Source organism: Vicugna pacos, chromosome 2, assembly GCF_048564905.1.
Source record: "Vicugna pacos chromosome 2, VicPac4, whole genome shotgun sequence".
NCBI lineage: Eukaryota > Metazoa > Chordata > Mammalia > Artiodactyla > Camelidae > Vicugna > Vicugna pacos.
This window is the reverse complement of record NC_132988.1, coordinates 82,202,849-82,227,190: the sequence shown is the minus strand read 5'-3', so window position 1 is coordinate 82,227,190 and position 24,342 is coordinate 82,202,849. Positions and strand designations below refer to the sequence as shown.

General features: G+C 37.2%; 1 protein-coding gene across 1 annotated transcript in view; it reads left to right on the top strand.

The window, feature by feature from the left end:
• The window catches only part of FAM13A (family with sequence similarity 13 member A), a 265,769-nt gene that overhangs the window by 13,098 nt on the left and 228,329 nt on the right, over positions 1–24,342 (top strand). The window contains 2 exon segments of the mRNA XM_015250473.3: positions 11,375–11,564; positions 18,662–18,871. Of these exon segments, the coding sequence (XP_015105959.2) occupies positions 11,375–11,564; positions 18,662–18,871 (400 nt within the window).

The following is a 24,342-nucleotide window of genomic DNA, read 5'->3' as shown; positions in this document are numbered from 1 at the left end:
ACCCCTGTTCCTCATCTATGTTATGGGTAGTAGTTTGTATCTCTTAACCTCATAATCCTAATTTGTTCCTCCCTCCCTCTTTGGTAACCGTAAGTTTGTTTTCTATGTCTGTGAGTCTGTTTTATATATAGAGTCATTGTATTATTTTTTAGATACCATGTGTAAGTGATATATTATATTTGTCTTTCTCTGTCTGACTTACTTTACTAAGCATAATATTCTCTAGGTCCAAATATGTTGCTACAGATGGCAATATTTCATTCTTTTTTGTGACTGAGTAATCCAGTCATTGTGTGTGTATGTATATCACACCTTCTTTAGCCAGTTATCTTTGGATGGGCACTTGGATTGTTTCCGTATCTTGGCTATTACAGTGCTGCTGTGAACATTAGGGTACATGTATCTTTTTTAATTAGAGTTTTTATTTTTTCTGGCTATATGCCCAGGAGTGGAATTGCTGGATAACATGGTAGCTCTCTTCTTAGTTTTTTAAGGAATCTCATGTTGTTTTCCATAGTGGCTGTACCAATTTACATTCCCCTCAACAGTGTACAAGGGTTCCTTTCTCCACACCCTCTCCAGCATCTATTATTAGTAGACTTTTTGATGATGGACATTCTGACAGATGTGAAGTTTTTGTTTGCGTTTTTCTGGTAATTAGAGATGCTGAGCATCTTTTCTTGTGCCTTTTGTCCACCTGGGTATCTTTTTTTGAGAAATATCTATTTAGGTTGTCAGTTCATTTTTTGATTGAATTGGGTTTTTTTTCCCATTGTATGATTTTTTTTTTAATTGAAGCATAGTCAGTTTACAATGTTGTGTCAGTTTCTGGTGTACAACATAATGCTTCAGTCATACATGAACATGCATATATTCATTTCATATTCTTTTTCAGATACTAATATATATATATAACAGATAAACAACAAGTTCATACTGGATTGTTTGTTTGATGTTGAGATGTATGAACTGTTTATATATTTTAGAAATTAGGCCCTTGTTAGTCACATTGTTTGCAAATATTTTCTCCCAGTCTATAGGATTTTTTTTGTTTGTTTATGGTTTCCTTTGCTGTGCAAAAGCTTATAAGTTTGATTAGGTCCCATTTGTTTATTTTTGCTTTTATTTCTTTTGCCTTGGGAGACTGATCTAAGGAAATATTTCTGAGAAAATATTGCTTCGATTTATGTGAATGTTTTGCCTATGTTCTCTTCTAGGAGTTTCATGGTGTCATGTCTTATATTTAAGTCTTTAAGACATTTTGAGTTTATTTTTGTGTATGCTGTGAAGGGAGTATTCTAACTTCATTGATTTATATGTGGCTATCTAATTTTCCCAGTACAACTTACTGAAGAGACTGTCTTCTTGATGTTTTATTCTTAGTGTAAGGAAACACACTAAATTTCTGTGTATTAATCCTGTATCCTGCTACCTTGCCGGATTATTAGTTCTAGCAGTTTTTATGTGGAGGCTTTAGGGTTCTTAATATAGAATATCATGTCATCTGCAAATAGTGACAGCTTTACCCCTTCCTTTTAAATTTGGATTCCTTTTACTTTTCTTGTCTGATTGCCTTGGCTAAGACTTCCAATACTGTGTTGAAAAGAAGTGGTGAAAGTAGGCGTCCTTGTCTTGTGCCTGAATTTAGCAGTAAGGCTTTTAGTTTTTCATCACTGAGTATTATGTTTGGCTGTGGATTTGCTGTAAATGGCCTTTATCATCTTGAGGTGTTCCCTCTACACCTACTTTGGTGACTTTTTATCCTGAATGAGTGTTGAATTTTGTCAAATGCTTGTTCTCTGTTGGTTGAGATGATCATGTGGTTTCTGTCTTTCCTTTTTTAAAATGTGATATATCACTTTAATTTGCCTATGCTGAACCATCCTTGTGACCCTGGAATGAATCCAACTTGACCATGGTGTATCATCTTTTTTTGTATTGTTCAGTTCAGTTTGCTGGTATTTTGTTGAGATCATTTGCGTCTGTATTCATCAAAGATACTGGCCTATAATTTTACTTTTTTATATTTCGTTATCAAGGTGATCAAGGTGATGGTGGCTTCATTGAATGATTTTGGGAACGTTCCTTTCTCTTCAATCTTTTTGGAAGAGTTTGAGAAGGATAGGTACAAATTCTTTGTGTGTTTGGTAGGAATCCCCAGTGAAGCCATCCAGTCCTGGACTTTTGTTTCCAGGGATATTTTTTTTTCCAATTAGAGATTCTACTTCACTTTCAGTGATTAGTCTGTTTAAACTATCTGTTTCTTCTTGACTCATTCTTGACAGGCTGTATATTTCTAGAAACTTGTCCATTTCTTCTAGGTTGTCCAGTTTCTCAGTGTATAAATGTTCATGGTATTCTCTTAGGATTTGTGTGTGTGTGTGTGTTGGTTGTTATGTCTGCTCTTTCACTTCTTACTTATTTGGGTCCTCTTTTCTTCTTGGTGAGCCCAGCTAAAGGCCTGTTGATTTTGTTTATCTTTTGGGAAAGCCTGCTCTTGGTTTTATTGCTTTTTTTCTGTTTTTAAATCTCCATTTCTTCTCTGACTTTTATTTCCTTCTTTATGCTGACTCTGAGTTTTTTGTTCTTTTTCTAATTCTTTTAGGTGATAGGTTAGGTTGTTTATTTGAGCTTTTTCTTGTTTGAGGAAAGCCTATATTGCTATGAACTTCCCTCTTAGAACTGCTTTTGCTGTGTCATAGATTTTGTAAAGTTCTGTTTTCATTGTTGTTTGTATCAAGGTATTTTCAGGATTCTTTTTTGACTTATTGGTTTTTTAGTAGCATGTTGTTTAGTCTCCATGTGTCTGTTCTCCTCCCATTTCTTTTCCTGTTGTTGTTTTCTAGTTTTACACTGTTGTGGTCAGAAAAAATGTTTGAAATAATTTCTACTTAAATTTGTTGAGGTTTGTTTTGTGACCTAGTATGTAGTCTGTCCTAGAGAATGTTCCATGTGTGCTTGAAAAGAATATGTATTTTTTGGAGGTCGTGTCCTGTAGATACCAATGAAGTCCAATTGGCCTGTTGTGTCATTTAGGACCTCTGTTGTGTTACTGATGTTCTGTCTGGATGATCTGTCCATTGATGTCAATGAGGTGTTAAGATCTCCTACTATTTATCGTATTATTGTCAGTTTCTCACTTTATGTCTGTTAGTATTTGCTTTAAATATTTAGATGCTCCTGTATTGGTTGAGTATATGATAACATGTGTAATATCCTCATCTTGGATTGATCCCCTTATCTCATTATATATTGCCCTTCTTTGTCTTATGACCTTTGTCTTAGTCTCTTTTGTCTGATAAGAGTATTTCTTTCCCCACTTTCTTGTTTTTTTTCCATTTGCATGAAATATCTTTTTCCATCTCCTTACTCCAGTCTATGTCTTTTATGCTGAACTGAGTCTCTTGTAGGCAGCATATTGCAGGTTCTTGTTGTTTTAATCCAGTCTGCCATTGTCTTTTGATCCATGCATTTAGTCCATTGACATTTAAAATAATTATTGATAGAAATGTACTTATTGCCATTTTAATCATTGTTTCCCAATTGTCTTTGTACTTTTTCTTCATTTCTTCTTTGTGCTTTTCCTTTTGTGGCTTGATTTACTTTTGTAGTGTTCTTGAGTTCCTTTCTTTGTGGGTTTTGTGAATCTGTGTTATGGTTTTGATTTGTGGTTACCATGGAGTTCAAGTATATTGACCCATAACTATATCTACTTTCTTTAAACTGATAGTCATAAAAATTAAAATACATTCTAAAAGATCTACATTTTTATACTCCCCTCCTTCCACATTTTGTGATTTTGATGTCTTATTTTACATCTTCATGCTTACACTTTTACTATTTGCTGTGGTTATAATTGCTTTTACATTTTTTATTTTTAATCTGCATGCTGGCTTTTTAAGTGATTTCAATCCTTTTATATATTTGCATTTCCTATTGTGACTTTCCCTTTTCTGTAGATTCTTGCTGCTTTTCTTTGTAAAGAAGATCTTCCAGTATTCTCTTAGGGTAAATTTAGTATTACTTAATTCTTTTAGTTTTTGCTCATCTGAGAAATTCTTTACCTCTCCTTCTATTCTAAATGATAATCTTTCTGGGTAGATTATTCTAGGTTGCAGGTTTTTCCCTTTCAGGAATTTGAATGTATCATGGCCATTCCCTTCTGTCCTGCAAAGATTCTGCAGAGATACAAGCTGATAACCTTATGGGGGTTCCCTTGTAAATGACTTTTTCTCTTGCTGCCTTTAAAATTCTCTCTTTATCTGTAAGTTTTGCCACTTTAATTATGATATGCCTTGGTATAGGTCTGTTTGGGTTCATCTTGTTTGGGCCCTTTGTGCTTCCTGTACCTGGTTATCTGTTTCCTTCTTTAGGTTTGGAAAGTTTTCAGCCATAATTTCTTCAAATACATTTTTGATTTCCTTTTCCCTTCTCCTTCTGGAATCCCTATAAAGCATGACAATCTATGCATATTATCTCATAGGTCTCATGTGTTGCTTTCTTTGCATTTTTTTCATTTGTCATTTTGTCTGCTGTTCTGAGTGGGTTATTTCTATTACTCCATCTTCCAGATCATTTTTTCATCTTGTGCATTAATTGGTTTCTCTTTATAGTTTCTAGTTCCTTATTACAGTGATCTGCATTTCTATAGATCATCTTTCTTAATTCCTTTAGCATTTTTATTACCTCCTTTTTGAAGTTGGGGCCTGGGAGACCAGAGAGATCTGTTTCATTGTTCTTTCAGGGGATTTCTCTCATTGTTTTAACTGGGAGTAATTCCTCTGCTTTTTCATTTTTCCTCTATTTCACTGGCTTTATGAATTTAGGAGAAACAATTACCTACTTTGGTCTTGAAGGGCTGGTTTTATATGGGAGCATCCCTGTGCAATGTGTGAGTCCAATATTTTTGGTGTGAGGGCTGTTTTTGTTACGGATGCCTGCCACATCTTCCCTCAGTGTACTGGCTGTTGTTCTCTTGATAGGGTGTGTTTGGTGTAATGGTGACCAGAGCCTGTGCTGGATGTTGAATGGGGCCTTCTCTTTGCTATGTGGTTGTCACAGTCCTGTTGAGGGCAGGGTCTGCCCTCCAGTTGTTGGAGTAGGTGTCATCATGTGGTTCTAAGTAGCGATGTGAGGTGGGCAGGACTGGAAGACTTCTCTGGAAAAGGGGTTGCTGTGTGTTCTTCCTAGGAGCTGTTAGCAGGTCATGAGACTGATGCCACCCACCACCTGGTGTGTGGGGCTCATGAAAATCACTGCTGCTGTAGCTGTTCCCCGACCCGCCTCTGCTGTGGGAGCACCAATAAACTGCTCGGCCTTAGTTCCACCTCTGGCTTGTGTGTACTCCCAAAGTGCATGCCCTCAAAGCTCGTCAAAGGTACACCTGCTGTGGGAGCACCAACAATTGGCTTAGGTGTCAGCCTCTCCTCCATAAGTGCCCAGCCACAAACTCTGCTTCTGCAGAATCCACCTTTATAGTAATTCCATCTAATGTACAACACATATTCAAATTTCCGTAGTTGTCCCATGGAAAATTGGCTACTTTTTTCTTCTATTTTTCAGCCAGGAACCAGTCAATATTCATATATTACATTTGAAGCTTGTGTAATTTCTTTGAAATCTAGAACTAGTCTTTTCCTCATGACATTAGTGTTTCAAAAATTCCAGGCTAGTTGTCTGTTAGAATGGCCCTGATTCCTAATTTGTCTGTTTCCTCACTGTCATTTAACTTGTTCTTTTAGCTCCTGAACTTCATGTAAACTGTTAGATTTAGAGGCTAGATGAGCATCAGCTTAAACATTTTTGGCAAGAATATTTTATAAATGATGTTTTCTGCATGTTGCATCACATCAGGAGCACATAATGTCAACTCATCATGATGAGTGATGATAAATTTAATCTTTTGAGTTAAGCTGAGTCCTCAGAGATATCAAGTGTAAAGGTAAATTTTTTTTTCCCTTTGCAAATACTGTGTGATCTTTGAGACTCTGAAAATCCTGTTCTCCAACAACTTTTCACCTGCTTTAGCATCCACTGACAATCCTTGGCAAAATTGTTTGTTAAATGATTAGTTGAAAATGCTCATTTTCTAATTCTGTTGTTCCTTCTATATTTAGCTGCAGCATGTTCTGTAAAGAGGACTTTTACTTTTTTAACCCATTTCCCTCACTCTTCCTAGGATCACTGTTGATTCCGGGATTTGTGTTTATACCGGATGTGGTAATCATTTACAGTTCTTACTCGTGGTGCTCCAGCTGACCTAAACTTGGCCGATAGGAACTGTGTCAGTTGGCCCACAGGTCTTTTTGACACACCCCATTAGTCCTTAAGCATTTCCTTGCCTTCTAGAGCAAGATGTCTCGGGCTTATCTTGTACTTTCCGTGCACCCCTTTTATTTGGTGTGGAGCATCTGTTCTGCTTCCACACCCTGCTTAGCTGTATTAGTCCTAGCCCCGTTTGCAAAGAGTTTTCAAGTGCACAGGTCTGAATTTAACTAGCAGTGTAGCCTGATTGTCCTTCAAACTGCCTTAACCTTGTGGTACTTAAATTCTTGGAGGATTGCCTTAAGGAAAAACAGGCAGTTGAATTCAGTAGTCTAAAATCGATTTTTGTATTAAGCTCTGTAAATAGAGTGCTGTATGTAGTATTGTCCCCCTCGGGGCTTCACAGAACCACTTACATTAAAGTTTCTGTAAATACCAAAGTCTTTCAGGGTTCCGAGCTCATATGTTAGAGCCAGAGCAGTGCGGTATTATATTCTGGCTCTCCAACTGTATGAGACAAGTTTCTTTTTCTTCGTGCCTTAATTTTCTTGTCCAGATTGGAATAGTAAAAGTACCTACTGATAAGTTTGTTTTGAAATTTTGAGGTTTTAATTTTAAAGCCCTTACAGTAGAGTCTGGCACAAAATCAGCACTCAGTAAATGTTGGCTATTATAAAAACTCAAGACTTCTGAAATGCGTCCTACTGATAAAAGCCTTCTCTGTGTGGATTCTAATATCAAAAATAGTGATGTTGCTTCTGAGCATATCTTAAGGAGACCAAGAAACATATAAATAATCCTATTTTCCTCTACTATAAGAATAATAATTTTGTTTTATCTTTAGCAAGTGAGCTTTCCCAGTATAAGCTTTTTTTAATTGAAATATAGTCAGTTACAATGTATGGATTTCTGGTGTACAGCAGAATGTCCCAGTCACGCATATATACGTATGTTTGTTTTCATATTCTTTTTCATTAAAGGTTATTACAAGATATTGAATATAGTTCACTGTGCTATACAGAAGAAATTTGTTTTTTATCTTTGTATATATAGTGGTTGATTCTCAACACTTTCTTTTTGGAGACAGCATTAAGCATGTGTCCTCTGGACTCAGATTGCCTGTGTCACTGCTGGCCACATCACATCTTTGACAGCACCTGGAGCACATTACTTGGCTGCTCTGTGAAACAGAGTTCACAAACGTATCTTCCTTTCCAGTGTGTCTTTATTAGGATTTAATGAGTGAAGCCATCTGAAGTGACTGATATAGTCAGTAAACATTCCATAAAAGTTAGTTGTCATTATCATTCTGATTTTCTCTTATTTTCTAAAACCCTGGTTTACTCTCCACTCATGATTATTATTTCTTTTTTCTTTTTCCAGGGCACTTTTATCAGTTGGAGGGGGGTGGTGTGTGTGTGTGTGTTGCTACCAAACAGAAATGGATGATTCTGGCTAACTTAAGACCAAAGAAACTTCACTGGAAAGCTGTGGAGTAGCTCACCATGTGGAAGGAACAGCTGGAGAACCAGTGTCAGAGAGGGCAGCCAAAGGACCATACATAGCAGCTCCAGTGATGCAGCTGGCAAGAGTTAGTCTACTGGCTAGTTAATCTAACCATCCAGTGAGAGCACTGTGGCTGGAATAAATTAACTCCAACTATGTTTCTGTCCTTGTGACAGTCTGCTCAGGCTTCAGTGGTCTGCAGGAGGAAGGGTCTGATGGGCTAGGGTGCCCAAGCCCAGCCCTTCCTAAAGGCAGGGCAGTGGTTGGAGTGGTCACCTCATCAGAGCTGTGCACACTGAGGGTGTGGTCATTCCCCCAAAGGCAGGCAGGATTTGTCACTAGGAAAAAGGAGAAATAGAGGCTAGGTGGCCCCCAATCAACAAATGTCCACTACTGTCCTGGTGTGTGCATTTTGTGAGCTAGTTAAGTATTTTTGATCATAAATAAAGGCATAGAAAAACAAGGTCACCATTGATTATGAAAATGAATATTGATATAAAATTAGGTGACATGGGCTGAGCCCTTTCTCACTGAGTTCACTGCAACTTTTTGGGTCCTGGTTTCCTTTCCTCAAGTGATACTATAAGCACTAAATGACCCCTACAGATTGTTCCCAAGATTCCCTGTCTGCCTTTTAATGTGAGAACCTAAATTGCTTTTACAGACGCAAACAGAGTCCAGTTTTCAAACTCAAGTGATGAATAGGAATATATGCAAAGCTAAGATTGACTCAGAATACCTCAATTAGTAACTTATTTTTCAGCTTATATTAGATCAAGAAAAGTTAAGTGTGTGTTTGAAGGGAAGCTGAAATTCCACAGACACATTTATAAAGAGAATGATCTAACATTGAATAAAGGTAGAAAGTAATTTCAGCTTAAATGGAATTTGTCATAAATGGCTTTTCATTTCCTTAGTTTTATTTTTTTTTATGAGTAAGGAACTATTGAATATTTCTTAGTACTTACCATAAAGGATATTTTATATTTGTTCTAAGCCCATCACTGAAGAATTGATTTGGATGTCTCTGAAAATAAAGCTGTCTGTTTCATTGTGGTTGTTTTAAAACAGTATTTACTTTTTAAAAAGTGTAAACCTAAATTAGATTACCAATTAAAAGCAATAGTCAGATGTTCCTTTATTACTATGATTACATATAAACTTACCTATGTAATATGGCTCTATGTTGAGTAAACAGGTAGTTTAATTTGCAATCAGTTCAAGATGTATGAGGTTAATGACATGTCTCAGACTTGAAAATACTGAACCATAGTGCCAGGAGTGCTTATTTACACTGTCTGTTAACAGGAGACACAGCATATTGACTGTACTCGAGTGAAGGGCAAAATTAGGAACAGGGCTAGCAGCAGAGAGACTGTTCATTTAGGTTTTAAACTGACATTTAGACAGAATTCTAAGAAAGCCTTGAAAATTTCTAGCAAAAACTTGAGAAATTCTGATACTAATGTGCAAAATGATTTTATCTTTATCTTTCAAAAGTCATACCTAAATATGTTAGATTTAGAGGTCTATGGAGAATAATTAGTCATCAGGTTGGTCCTCACAGACATTAAGTACAGGAGTGGTTGCGTATCTCTCAATTTTTTGAGAAGAAATCAGAATAATTTCCTAGAAGAAGCATGGTGATGAGGATAACAGTACTTACTGAGTATTCCAGACATTCGTCTCATTCTTGTTACGTGTACGAGCTCATTTCAGCCTCATATGTTCATATGAGATAGGAACCTCTGGTATCCCCATTTCGTAGATGGGGGAACAGAGGCACACGGAGTGTAAGTGACTTGTCCAGGGTTACACAGCTAATAAGATCAGAATGGGATTTGAAACAGGGAGTCTGGTTCCACAGTCCATGCTCTAAACCACTGTGCTGTATTGTGTCTGTAAGAAGGTGAAATAAAAGATAAAATTTGTATAATTTAACCTTATACTGTCAGCTGGCTTTAATGCCACACTTGAGACCATTTTCAGTTTCATTATTACAGGTTGCTTTTTGGCTGCTTACTCACCAGACAGACCTGGTTGACTGAAACTTCCCATTTGTTCGTTCATTTGAAGGAGATGGATAGATTTTTAAACTCACACACACAAAAATGGTAGTTGTTACAAGTTTGACTTGACTTCCTTGGTGACAGAGATGATAAGTTCTAGCCCCTACTGCTCTGTAGTAGCTAACACTGTGCCTTATTAGTAGTATTAATGGGTACTAAATCTATGTTTTAACTTTACATTGCTGAATCCTCACTAGGGAAATATGGCTTTCAAATATGACCTATTAAAATCTGCAAATATGTCTATAAAAGTTGGTCTGATTATGTAGATTATAAAATTCAAGGTCAAATTGAAATTATGGGGACCTTACTAAAAATCAAGATTATAGAATTACCTTTGTGTAATTGTCATGTGTCACATACAATATTTATCATAGTCTGTTACTATAATTATACACAAACTGCACTTTAATATAAATCTAAGTTAAGGAGAGAAACACAGACTTAGGGTCAGATGAGACTGTCTTCTGACCAGTTCCATGACTTTTACCAGATTACTTCTTAACTCTTTGATCTTTGTTTCCTCAGCTATACAATGAAGGTAATGATCCTGCTTTTAGATTGTTTAACAGCTGCATGAGCCTGCACTTATGATATTGACACTTTTTAATTAGTGAACATTTCCCCCAATCTGCTTCCTCTCTCCCCAGATAAAATTGTTCACATTTTGCCATCTTTTCAGTATTTAAAGATATACACTTTTATATAGGACATACGCTTTTTTAAAAAAGAAATCCCTATTTAGTTATATTGAACCATATTAAAATTTATCTTTTAAACTGCTTCCTTGGGGAGAATTTTTCTATTAAACGGAAGAAACAGATTTGTATAGAGATTTCACTGTGGTGATAACTTGAATTAGTTGAATGTAAATTGTGTTTTTTTATTTATTATATGTTGAAGTTTTAAAAGTAGTGATTACCTGAAACATTGCTTTTTCAGAGATGATAACATTTTGAACTACAATGAGAATTAAGTTGATTTTATGTGCCAAAATTTTATTGAGATATTCAGATATAATCAAGTCAGAGAAATAAATGTTCACTCTACATATATATGTATTTTTTCTAACCCTTCAAATTAAAGCTACCTTAAAATGGCATCTAGATCAATTTTTATGTTGGGAAACATCTTACTCTTTCAGGATCTGCGTGGGGTTTCAATGTTCTTATAAATGTTTTATTTTCCTGTTAACCAGGTTGTGAGTCACACCCCCGGTTACTGTAGTAATATATCTAAGATACTGCAGTGTATTGCTCCCTCTCTTAGCTACACTTAAGTGTGGTTAAGTGTGGCTTTAGGTTTCTCATTATTTTTCACTCCTTTTAACCAGTATATCAGCGTGTGCCATTCTCAGCACTGAGCAACCTGAGAGAGAGAGGAGGGATTTTGATTTGAGTTGAAGTAAAAATAAGTCAAGACCACTGCTCTATGTCTCCAAACGCTTACACTTTAATTCAGGTGATTCTGTTGTAACCATGCAACCTCCTGTGGTAAATATGACTGACTGCTCTTTCTTCTTACGCTGTTTTAAGCAAAGTAAAGCTGCAGTTCGGCTGAAGGGAGACATGAAAAAGATAGCGGCAGTGCCACAAAGCGAGCAGAAGAATTCCACCTACAAAAAGTTATTTGGCGTCAGTCTCCAAGACCTTCATCAGCAGGGCCTCACTGAGAATGGCATCCCAGCTATAGTGGGGAGCATAGTCGAGTACTTGACCAAGCACGGTGAGTCCTGTCATGTTTTAATTCCATTGTTTTTACAGAAGAAGGTTTTTGTGTGAATAACGTCATAACGTGTTACTAGCATATACCCTAAAACACCTTAATTAGATCATCAAATTATGGTGTAATATATTTTGCCCTTATAAAAAGACATTAAGAGCATTATGGCGGCTTAACATTATTTTGACAATATTAAATGAATTTGTCATGGAGCTATCACTTTAATTACTGAGGTTTCTAGTTCGGAACGATTTCTAGGTTTTTTGGGTTTTTTTGTTTGTTTTTTCTTCTGCCCATTTTTTTTAACATTTTTTTTATTGAGTTATAGTCAGTTTACAATGTTGTGTTAATTTCTAGGGTAGAGCACAATTTTTCAATTATACGTGAATATACATATATTCATCGTCACATTCTTTTTCGCTGTGAGCCACCACAAGATCTTGTATATATTTCCCTGTGCTATACAGTATAATCTTGTTTATCTATTCTGCATATGCCTGTCAGTATCTACAAATTTTGAAATCCCAGCCTGTCCCTTCCCACTCCCCGCCCCCTTGGCAACTACAAGCTTGTATTCTATGTCTATGAGTTTGTTTCTATTTTGTATTTATGTTCTTTTTTTTTAAATTCCACATATGAACAATCTCATATAGTATTTTTCTTTCTCTTTCTGGCTTACTTCACTTAGAATGACATTCTCCAGGGACATCCATGTTGCTGCAAATGGCGTTATGTTGTCATTTTTATGGCTGAATAGTATTCCATTGTATAAATATACCACATCTTCTTTATCCAGTCATCTGTTGATGGACATTTAGGCTGTTTCCATGTCTTGGCTATTGTAAATAGTGATGCTATGAACATTGGGGTGTAGGTGTCTTATTGAAGTAGGGTTCCTTCTGGATATATGCCCAGGAGCAGGATGACTGGGTCATACGGTAAGTCTATTCCTAGTCTTTTGAGGAATCTCCATACTGTTTTCCACAGTGGCTACACCAAACTGCATTCCCACCAGCAGTGTAGGAGGGTTCCCTTTTCTCCACAGCCTCTCCAGCATTTGTCATTTGTGGACTTTTGAATGATGGCCATTCTGACTGGTGTGAGGTGATACCTCATTGTAGTTTTGATTTGCATTTCTCTGATAATTAGTGATATTGAACATTTTTTCATGTGCCTAATGATCTGGAATGATTCCTAGTTTTAAGTGCTGAAATCCCCTGTTCTAATATTAATAGTGAGTTCTCTTGATTCATTAAATTCCAACTGATAATCAATAATTTTTAATGTAGCAGAATACTTTTTGAGTATCTCTTTTAGCTTGAGATCAGTCATCAACTTATTGAATACCTTGATGTACTCCAGGGTCAGTGAGGTACCACAAAAACTATGATTTATAACCTACTGTGGGCAGTGTGTGTGTGTGCGTGCACACGTGTGTGGAGGAAAGTCATTTACTTTTGGAATGATAAAATTGTGTAAAACAATTGTAGTGTACCACAGTACATTGCATGATAAAAAGATAAATTATCTCTTAGTTACTGAGAACTATGTTTTATAGCTTTTTTATGACTTTATTTAAAATAGGACTTAAAAGCATCATTCTCAAATTATCCAGGTTTTTAACTAGGGCGGTATGATGGGACAGCTGCAAACTATATAATAAATATCAATAAATTTTAAGAGATTTGGGAAGGAAATATTCAGAGAGAAGAGCTTGGAATTTACATTTTCTATACTGAAACATTTCTCTACTAAAACAAGACTCATCGCAGAGTAGAATATAAAATTTGGGGGCATTCTTAAATGTAAAACTTGTGACTTGGAAGAAATTCTGTGCTTTGTGCAATTGGCTTCCGGCCCCAAATCTTCCCACGATTCCACGTCCGTTCCCTGCACTGGGAGGAACGCGGTGTCGGTCGTGCCCCCAAGCACAGCGCCTCTGTTCCCTGCAGGGGCGTGGCTGCTTTTGACAGGGACTGATGACAGAGACTTCAGACCACAGAAGCCCGTCAGGTGTTTTCACTGACAAACAGCTCTCGCTCAGGTTACTAGGTGTGTAGATGGCAAAATGATGCTTTGTTGTGAAAACTGAAGAGCCAGGTTTGCATTCTTACCTCGTCTTGTAGGTGCGCTCTTGGTTTTGGAGGAAGACAGCAGCAGGAAGGTGAGGTTCCAGAGGACAGCTCTGGTTTTGTTCAAATACTTGAAGAAACAGTCTAAACATGAAGGTGTTACATGTCGCATGGCAGGAGGATGGGCCCTTGGCCTACAGAATCCTGAGGCCAGATGTTACTGAGTTAGAGCTTTGACAGGACTCATTTACATACTCAGTATGGAAGAAGACTGGATCCTGTAGACTGAGATACACACAGATTTGTAGGTAATTCCTTTAATATCTTAAAGAGGGTTGTTCAGAATTATTCATTTGGATGCCAAAGTGTGACCACCTAAAATAACATTTTGGTTTTGACTTAATCAGTATTCTGACCCTTCAGCCAACAATGATTGCATAGTAGCCTCTTGAGGTTACTCTTACATAAAATAATTTTCATTTTCATTTTTAATTTTAAAATTATTAAATAATATATTTATGTGGTTCAAAATTCAGAGGGGTGTTCAGTGAAAAGTCTCTCCCTCAAAACCCTGTCCCCTGACCATTCATCCCCTCCCGGGGATAATATTATTACACTAGTTTCTAGTATGTTCTTACAAAGATATTTGATGAGTATATAAGCATACACCGGTATGTTCTTTTCCCCCTTTTAACATCTGAATTAGAGGATGCTTTTCTTCTACCTCTCCTTAGCACACCTTAGTTATGCTTTGATAGGATGTATTCAGGTAATGTAAAACTAAATGTTTTAGTGGAATAAATCAGCCATTCTTAACCAGGGATGTGAAACAGACACTAGTGGCATCCTTACAGAATACCGCACATTGGTGGTGCCCTATATTCACTGAATCAGAATCTTGACAAGGCAGTCTAGGGTAGGGGACCGGCCCTATATTTTAAAAGACTATGTGGTTAATTACTCTGTGAACAACCAGCAGCCCCTTCCTGTATTTGAAACTATCATGGTAATAAACCAGAGGGCCTATGTGAGTTGGGAGAGTGGTATGATGTTTGAAAGCAAGATACTTCAATTAGTTTTATATGTTTTGTAGTTCAAGTCCACAAATATTTATCGTGTGCCTGTGGTACAGTATGCATACGACAAATTTGTATTGTGTACCTACAATGCAGGAGGCACTCTGCCAGGTATGGGATATAGGGATGATTGGTTATATAATTAACTGCAGGTAGGTATTGTGGTCACACTTGGCTATTTAATGTATATGTAGATAGTTAACAACTTGATGTGAGGGAAACCTTTTATTATAAAGGAATTTTAGGACAGAAAGGGTTTATAAAGGCCTATATTAACGCCTTTTAAATGGATTTCAGACTTTTTTCTTTGAAAACCAGTATGTGTATGTATTTTTTCTATTCAAAGAAAAATCTTCTAAGTTATTAGTTATTTAAAAACAGTCTGCTGACCGTGTTACTGGGTTCCTTCTAGCTTAGCATGAAGATACTGTGGGATCTTTACATAGTGTAGGATTCTCCACTCACCACCAGATGGCAGAATATGCTTACATATTGTCACTCCTTTTTGGGCCAGTGTGCCAATAAGAAAAATTCTGACTTCTGGCATGTTTAGTTTCTATTGATACATTCACACACTTATACACGTATTCATCAAATTTTGAAATAAATATTTCAACTGTACAAAAAAGTAGCTGTCAATGTAGATGTTATTTTTGTCATTGCTGAACCAGTATTAAGTTGCTGTTCATGACAATTAACCTGTATCACATGAAGAGAAATATAACAGAATCTCAGAAATGTATGAGAGTAACTCCATAAAGCCTTTTAAATATCTCACCCCTCTGAACATTTCTGTTATAATCATTCCCTAAAAATTTAGAGGTCATATACTCTGGTAAGCCTCATGTGGGTATTGTATTATTATAAGTTCATAATGAGCTTTTAAAAACTGTACGGATTCTTTTTCCCAGAGGGTAGTAGAGCCATGTCTGGGCGTTATGTTCTCCTGATTTAAAATTACTAAGCATCCTAAATGTTGCTTTGGCGAGAGATACTCCTAAGGGAAGAGAGTTGTGCAAATAAATGGGAACAGGAGCAGAAAAACATGGTTGAGAAGTACTGATTTCAGTGACTTCCATTTATAGCTTCTCTTCCTCTAGTAAAGTCCAGGGGGATCAAGAGCCTTGAAGACCAAAGCCAGCTCTTGGAGCTGGGGAGTTATTTTCGAATAACTGGAAGTATATTTATTTGAGGGAAGGGTCAAAAAACCTTATTGGAAGAGGGAACCTCAGGTCAAAGCTAGAAAAACACAGTGAAACCAGATCCAGGGGCATTTGCTGGGCCAAAAGCAGACTTGGGAGCTGGGTAGATACAAGGCTATGATGTAAAATTCTAAATCTGCAGGATTTGGGCCTTGGCCAGGAATGAGATTCTCTTTTATTGGGTGCTGTCCGCTTGATGCCAGTATGTGTTTCTGAAGTTACAGATGAAGCTTTGTAGAGTAGAGGAGACACCTTGAAAGCTTTAAAAATGACTAAGCTGAAGCCTCCCAGTAGTAGGTGATACCCTGCAGTATTAAAGGGAATGGCTTATCGCTTAGTTATCTGTTGCTGGATAACAGATGACCCCAAAACACAGTAGATTAAGACAGCTTACTATCTCACAGCTTCTGTGGGTCAAGAATCGGCACAGCTTAGTTATGTCTTCTGTTATAAGGTCTCTTTTTAAGGATGCAGTCGTATCAGCACTTGACTGGCTCATGCCCCTGGTTGTCTGCAGCATTCAGTTCCTTGTGGGCTGTTGACCTGAAGGTCTCAGTTATTCACTGGCTGTGGTCCAGATACCACTCTCAGTTCCTTGCCACGTGGACCTTTTTATCAGGTAGCTGACAAAATAGCTGATTCATCAGAGTGAGCAAGCAAGAAGAGCGAGAGTGAGAAAGAGAACACAGAAGCGAGCAGAGTGGCCGTCACAGTCTTTTATAACCTAATCCAAAAGTGAGATTAGAACCTAATCACATCATTTCACCATATTCTCTTGCTTGGACGCAAGTCACTAGGTCCAGCTCACACTCAAAGGGGGAGGGGATTACACATGGGTGTGGACACAGAGGGATGTGGATCATTGGGGCCGGTTGAGAAGCTGCCTAGCACACATACTGACTGGTGTCTCCTCTGGTTACATGATGCCGTGGCCATACTGGTTGTTTAATATTTTTTAATATCATCTCTGGTTTCACAAAATGTTGTCAAAATTGGAGCTACAATTCATGTCAATTTTTGTTACTCATATTCTTCATAACCAACTAATATGTGTATGTAGGAGAACGTGAACATCTTACCAGACTACAAACTCTGTGAGGATCTTAGTGTTTGAAGTTTTTTCTCATGGTTGATTTTTTTGTTTTAGGACCTAACATAATACCAGGTACTCACTAAATATTTGTTGAATTAAAGGGTTCATAAAATGTTTTATCAAATTACAAAGTAAAATAATTGGCTCCCTTTTTTCTTTAGAAAGAGCAATACAATTAGGAGGAAAGAGAAAGGAGCAAAGGCTGATACGAACAGACACATCCTGTCTAAATAAGTCTAATAGGCTTCAATACTTCCGTCACCCTCAAATTCACCATTAGGATCTCAACAGGGGAGGGGCGGGTCGAGTGCTTGGGTCACTCTTCCCTTAGATTGTTTCTCACACTGTCAAGGTTCCTCCACTCACGTGATGCTCTGTCTCCTCAAACCCAGCACAGTGGGCTGGAAATCCATCATCCTCTACCCTAAACCAGTCCCCCTTCTGCCTGCCCTGCGCCTCCTTTGCCTTGTCACTTACAGTGCTTTTTCCTGGGTTCCTAGTTTTCTAGGCATTAGAGTTACCTTTCAACCCTTCTTCCCTTATTTCCCTTTGGTACTAAGTTACCAACTCATCTTGATTCTCTCCTTTTCACTTCCCTCCGTAACCTGTCTAATTGCCTTATAGTAGATTGCAGTCCCCCTAAGGCAAGCTCTCTGCCCTCTCCTTTCTTGACTTCTTAGCTAGCTAGGTCTTCCTTAAACCTCGATTATATTGTGTCTCCCCACCACCCCCGCCCCACACACATACACTTAATGCTCCAATGGTAGATTATGATGAAGTTTTCACTCTTTGCCTTGACATGCATGGCCCTTTATTTACCATTTCTTCCAAAGATCACTCTTTGACCTTCAACACTCCATATTTTCATCTGCCTTCATATTTTTGTGCCGTCCAGTCTCTGCTTCTCAGTTCATGTATTTGTTTCTCTTTGTAAGGGGTCGATCAAGGTTTTGTGAGTCCTGATGCTTAATCCTTTGGGGGCCCTCTTTGAGAAAAAGAACACAAAGTGAAGAATACAGAATTAGGGACAGAGCACTGGAAGGGGTCTTGAAGTTTACACTGCATTAGCTTCACAGCACATCAGCCCCAGCCTTTCGGTCTTGCCTACGCTTTAGCCAAGGATGATGCAGCCATCTCTGCTGACCCCAGCCAACATGAATATTCATAAATCTGTTGGCTAAAGACAAGTTTTGTCTTACACTACTTCATAGTCTCTGAGTCTTATACTTTGAATTTATCGATTACTAAAGAACTGTTACTTCTTCATCAAATTATTAAAAGGTAATCACATGTAATTAAGGAGTTTTTTATATATATGTTATTTTTTAAAATAGTTGTTCTCAAAATGCTAAACTGCTCTTGGAGCCCAGAGGAAGTTTCTGTAATGTGTATTCTACGTTTACATGTGTCCTAACCTTATTTTTAGAGGTCAGCTTTTATAACAGTCATACAGTCTTTTTAGTGGATACGTAGTAGATGTGAAAATTTATTATTCTAGGAAGACACTCTTCATAAATTGTGAAAGTCCTCCAGTGCTTGATAAGTATTCGTAGAATCCTGTCCTGAGATTTACGGGTTTTAGTGACTGTCCTTTAGAGTTTGGATCTGTCTGTGAGAGACCTCGGTTATTTTCGGTGCGCCTTCTTCGCTGTTCCAGGGCTCACCCAGGAAGGCCTGTTCAGGGTGAACGGCAACGTGAAGGTGGTGGAGCAGCTCCGAGGGAAGTTTGAGAGCGGAGTGCCTGTGCAGCTGGGGACGGACGGCGACGTGTGCTCCGCCGCCAGCCTGCTGAAGCTCTTCCTGAGGGAGCTGCCCGAGAGCGTGATCCCCGCCGCGCTCCAGCCTCGGCTCATCCAGCTCTTTCAGGGTGAGTGCAGTGGCTCCTGCCAGAAATCAAAGCAGTTTTACTCTTTAACTAAAACCAAGCTTTGAAATATTTGCGGTTTCTGCATAACCACCATCTTGCTGTTTTACTCCAGGTCCTCATCTTCTACCCTAAAATAATACTAAACTATTATGAAATACCATTATTAAATGTAATTTCTAAGACTGTTGGTATATGAATGTGTACATAACTAATATTGAAAAGCCCTGAAGCTTTTGGGCCAGAGAAAATCTTTTCTGGCTACCATAGAAGTACTAACAATAAGGCATTAGATTCTATGTAGGAAATATTAATTAATTGAATTGTGTTTGGTTAGTGACCTTTGAGACTGAAAAGTCACTGGTGTGCTTTCCTTTTCTTATAAGCAAGACTGAGTCCTAAAATAGTACTCGTTTTACATAATTGAAGTTAAAAGCTGATTTTTAAAGGTCCTTAAACACCTTTTTTCCATTGAGGTATAGTTGATTGCAACATTATATTAGTTTCAGGTGTAAACCATAGTGATTCAGAATGTTTATAAAGTATATGCCATTTAAAGGTATCAAAATATTGGCTGTGTTCCCTGTGCTGTACAATATATCCTTGTAGCTTATTTATTTTATACATAATAGTTTGTACTTCTTAACCCCCTACCCTTACCTCTCTTGCTCCTTCTCTCCCTTATCCTCACTGATAACCACTAGTATGTTCTCTAAATCTGAGTCTGTTTTTTTTAATTGTAGATACTCATTTGTTTTAATTTCTTTTAGATTCCACATATAGGTGACAAGACATATCCTCTGACATGTTTCACTAAGCATAATACCCTCCAGGTCCGTCCACATTGTTGCAAATGGCAAATTTTCATTTTTTGTGGCTGAGTAATATTCCATCTCACACACACACACACACACACACACACACACACACACACACACACACACACATCTTCTTTATCCATTCATCTTTTGGTGGACTCTTAGGTTACTTCCATATTTTGGCAATTGTAAATAATGTCACTGTGAACATTGGAGTGTGTGTATCTTTTTGAATTAATGTTTTCATCTTCTTCAGATATATATCCAAGAGTGGAATTGCTAGATCCTATGGTAGTTCTAAGTTTTAATTTTTCATACTGTTTTCCATAATGGCTGCACCAATTTGCTTTCCCATCAACATTGTAGAAGGGTTTCCTTTTCTCCACATCCTCACCAACATTTGTTATTTGTGGGTTTTTTTTGTTATTATTGAAGAATAGTCAGTTACAATGTGTCAATTTCTGGTGTACAGCACAATATCCCAGTCATGCATATATGTACATACTTGTTTTCATATTCTTTTTCATTAAAGGTTATTGCAAGATACTGAATATAGTTCCCTGTGCTATACAGAAGAAATTTGTTTTTTTAATCCATTTTTATATATAGTGGCTACCACTTGTAAATCTCAAACTCCCAAATTTATCCCTTCCTATCCCTATCCCCTCCATAACCATAAGATTGTTTACTGCGTCTGTGAGTCTGTTTGTTTTGTAGATGAGTTCATTAGTGTCTCCTTTTTTTTCTTTTTTTAAGATTCCACATATGAATGATACCATATGATAGTTTTCATTGTCTTTCTGGCTTACTTCACTGAGGATGATGATCTCCAGGTCCATCCATGTTGCTGTGAATGGCATTATTTTATTCTTTTTAATGGCTGAGTAGTATTCCATTGTATAAATATGCCACAACTTCTTTGATCCATTCATCTGTCAATGGACTTTTAAGTTGCTTCCATATCTTGGCCATCATATATAGTGCTGCTATGAACATTGGGGTGCATGTATCTTTTTGAATTAGAGTTCCCTCCGTATATATGCCAAGGAGTGGGATTGCTGGATCATATGGTAAGTCTATCTTTAGTTTTTGAAGAATCTCCATACTTTTCCATAATGGCTGCACCAAACTGCATTCCCACCAGCAGTGTAGGAGGGTTCCCTTTTCTCCACAGCCTCTCCAGCACTTATCATTTGTGGAGTTTTTAATGATGGCCGTTTTGACTGGTGTGAGATAATACCTCATCATAGTTTTGATTTGCATTTGTCTGATAATTAGCAATATTGAACATTTTTCATGTGCCTGTTGGCCATTTGCATGTCTTCACTGGAGAATTGCTTGTTTAGGTCTTCTGCCCATTTTTGGATTGGGTTTTGTTTTTTTTTTTTATTAAGTTGTACGAGCTGTTTACATATCCTGGAAATTAAACCTTTGTCAGTCGCATCAGTTGCAAATATTTTCTCCCATTCTTTAGATTGTCATTTTGTTTTGCTTATGATTTCCTTTGCTGTACAAAAAGCTTATAAGTTGAATTAAGTCCCATTTGTTTATTTTTGCTCTTATTTCTATTGCCTGGGTAGACTGCCCTAGGAGAACATTGCTAGGATTTATGTCAGAGAATGTTTTGCCTATGTTTTCGTCTAAGAAGTTTATCATGTCTTGTCTTATATTTAAGTCTTTAAGCCATTTTTGAGTTTATTTTGGGATATGATGTGAAGGGAGTGTTCTAACTTCATTGATTTACATGTGGTTGTCCAGTTTTCCCAACACCAGTTGCTAAAGGGACTATTTTTTCTCCATTAGTATATTCCTTCCTCCTTTGGCAAAGATTAATTGACCATAGATCTGTTTATTTCTAGGCTCTCTATTCTGTTCCATTGATCCGTATGCCTATTTTTGTGCCAGTACCATGCTGTTTTGATTACTGTATCTAGGTAGTATTGTCTGAAGTCTGGGAACATTATTCCTCTAGCTTCATTCTGTTTCTTCAGAATTGCATGGTCTTTTGTGATTCTATACAAATTTTAGGATTATTGTTATTTGTGTTCTTTTTTCATTGACGTACAGTCAGTTATAATGTGTCAGTCTCTGGTGTACAGCACAATGTCCCTATTTGTGTTTTTTGACAAATAGCCATTCTGACAGGTGTTAGGCAGTATCTGATTGTGGTTTTCATTTGCATTTCTCTAATGATTAGTAATGTTGAGTGATGTCTGTAGGCCATCCATATGTCTTCTTTGGAAAAATGTCTTTTCAGATCTTTTGCCCATTTTTTAATCAGTTTGTTCATTTGTTTGACTCTGAGTTATATGAGCTGTTTATATATTTGGGATATTAAGCCCTTATCAGTTATTTGCAAGTATTTTCTCCCATTTAGTAGGCTGTCATTTCATTTTGTCAGTGGTTTTCTTTGCTGTGCAAAAAGCTTTTAAGTTTAATTAGGTCTCATTTGTTTATTTTTGCTTTTGTTTCTTTTGCCTTAGGAGACATTCAAAAAATAACCTGCAATTTATGTCAGTGTTTTGCCTATGTTTTATTCTAGGAGTTTTACATTTAGATCTTTAATCAATTGGAGGATATAAAATATAACAGATTTCTGTATATTAATTTTGTATTCTGCAACTTTACGAGATTCATTGATGAGCTCTTGTAAAATTTTTGGTGATGTCTTTAGGATTTTCTATGTATAGCATCAAGTCATCTGCACATAGTGACAGCTTTACTTCCTCCTTTCCAGTTTGGATTCCTTTTATTTCTTTTTCTTGACTGATGGACTGGTTGCTGTGGCTAGGACTTCTAATACTACATTGACTGAAAGTCGTGAAAGTGGGCATCCTTATCTTTTTCCTGTTCTCGGAGGAGATGCTTTCAGCTTTCCCTGCTGAGTGTGATGTTAGTTGGGCTTATCCTGTATAGTCTTTTTTATGCTGAGATTCGTTTCTTCTGGGACCACTTTGTGGAGAGTTTTATCATAAATGGATGTTTGAATTTCATCAGAAGCTTTTTCTGCATCTACTGAGTTGATCATACAATTTTTATTCAGTTTGTTAATGTGATGTATCACATTGATTGTATTATGAAATGATTTTAAATGAATCTTCATTTTTAAAGGTAATAACTTTAGGTAAGGTTGAAGTAGCACCAGGGAGAGCTCCCTGCCAACTCTGCTTTGTCAAGACTTGATGCAACTAATGTTCTTTTGTCTTCAGTAATTCAGATCTCTTCTGTCTGTACCTAGGGTGGGTCTTGATATTTTATAAAACACTTCAGCCTGTCATGCTTGATCTTTTGTCCTGAAATGAAGAAGCACAATCTTCAACTTTCTAGGAGCCTTCTGTGACTGACTAATGCTCCTTCTTTACCTCCAGATGAATTTGGGACTTAGCCCAAATGCTTCAGATGCTCTTAGCTTGGTAGGATCTGATGATCTCTTTGTGGGGGCTTTATTAATTGTCTATCTCAGAGAATTAGCTATTTATTGAAGAAAGAAGAGAGACCCTGATGTGGCATCTTGATAATGGATCCATTAATAAAAATCATGGAAGTCAAGAGGGGAAGATTGTGGGGCCAAGATGAGGAGCTCATTTTAAATGAATAAAATGAACATCAGTGCTTAGGAGAGGGGTATCCAGGTTGAAGATGTGAACTTCGTAGTCATCTTTGTAGACTTATCAGTGTTCTTACATAGCATCCTGAGTGAGCATCCTTATGTTTGGACAATATTATAGCTGTAAACAGATGACAGCAAGTGAATTTTATATACCATTCATCAGGATTTAAGTGCTTGTTCTTAAGTAATTTTATTACCCACAGTAAAATTCTTCATCTTGCCTTTGATGTATTTTCCTTTATTTAAAGAAATATTTTTGTCAAACTAATACATCCATATGGTTTTATTTTAAAAATCAAATAAAATTGAACGATTTACATGGAAAACCCCTACTCACCCTCTGGCAGCCCTTATTTTCTTTCCCAGAGGAGATTAGTTTCACTTGTCTAGCTGTTCTTTTGATACTGGCTTCCATCTGATAATGTAATGTTAAGCTTGATTTCTCATTTGCAAACAGTCTCTCTTTGCTTCTGCTTATGAAATATGCAGAATTAGCTCTTTACATTGCTACTTACTCCAATATTGTCACATCACAGTTTTAGCTGAATTCATAGCTCTTTGCCTTGTTACGACTGTGTGGGGGTGTGACGTGTGTGAGATCTGTTGTCTGGAGTTAATATGTGTCATAGGTTGTCACTCACATAATTTCCTATAAGCCTGTCTGCAGTTTGTTTTGTTTTTCCAAATTGCTCCAACAAATCCACGTGTACCTTTTTTTTTCAAAATATCAAATAATTTATCAATTCTTTATTTCTGCAGGGATTCCTGTTGGCCCTTTTACTTCTTTTCCCATCTGAGCCGCAGTAGTAGACATCACTCAAGCCTCCTCCTCCAGTCTTCCTGGACCCGCCGTTTCCTGCCATCTCTTTTCATCTATTGTGTTGGACACTCAGCAGGTCCCTTCAACCTGGAAAATACTGTCTTTTGGTCTTGGAAATGTACCTGTGCTATCTTTCTTTTGTTGTTCCTTGAGATGTTTGATCGTTATCTTTTAATTCTATTTTTTTGTGTGTGAAATTTAATCAACTTTATTTTCCAACCTTGTT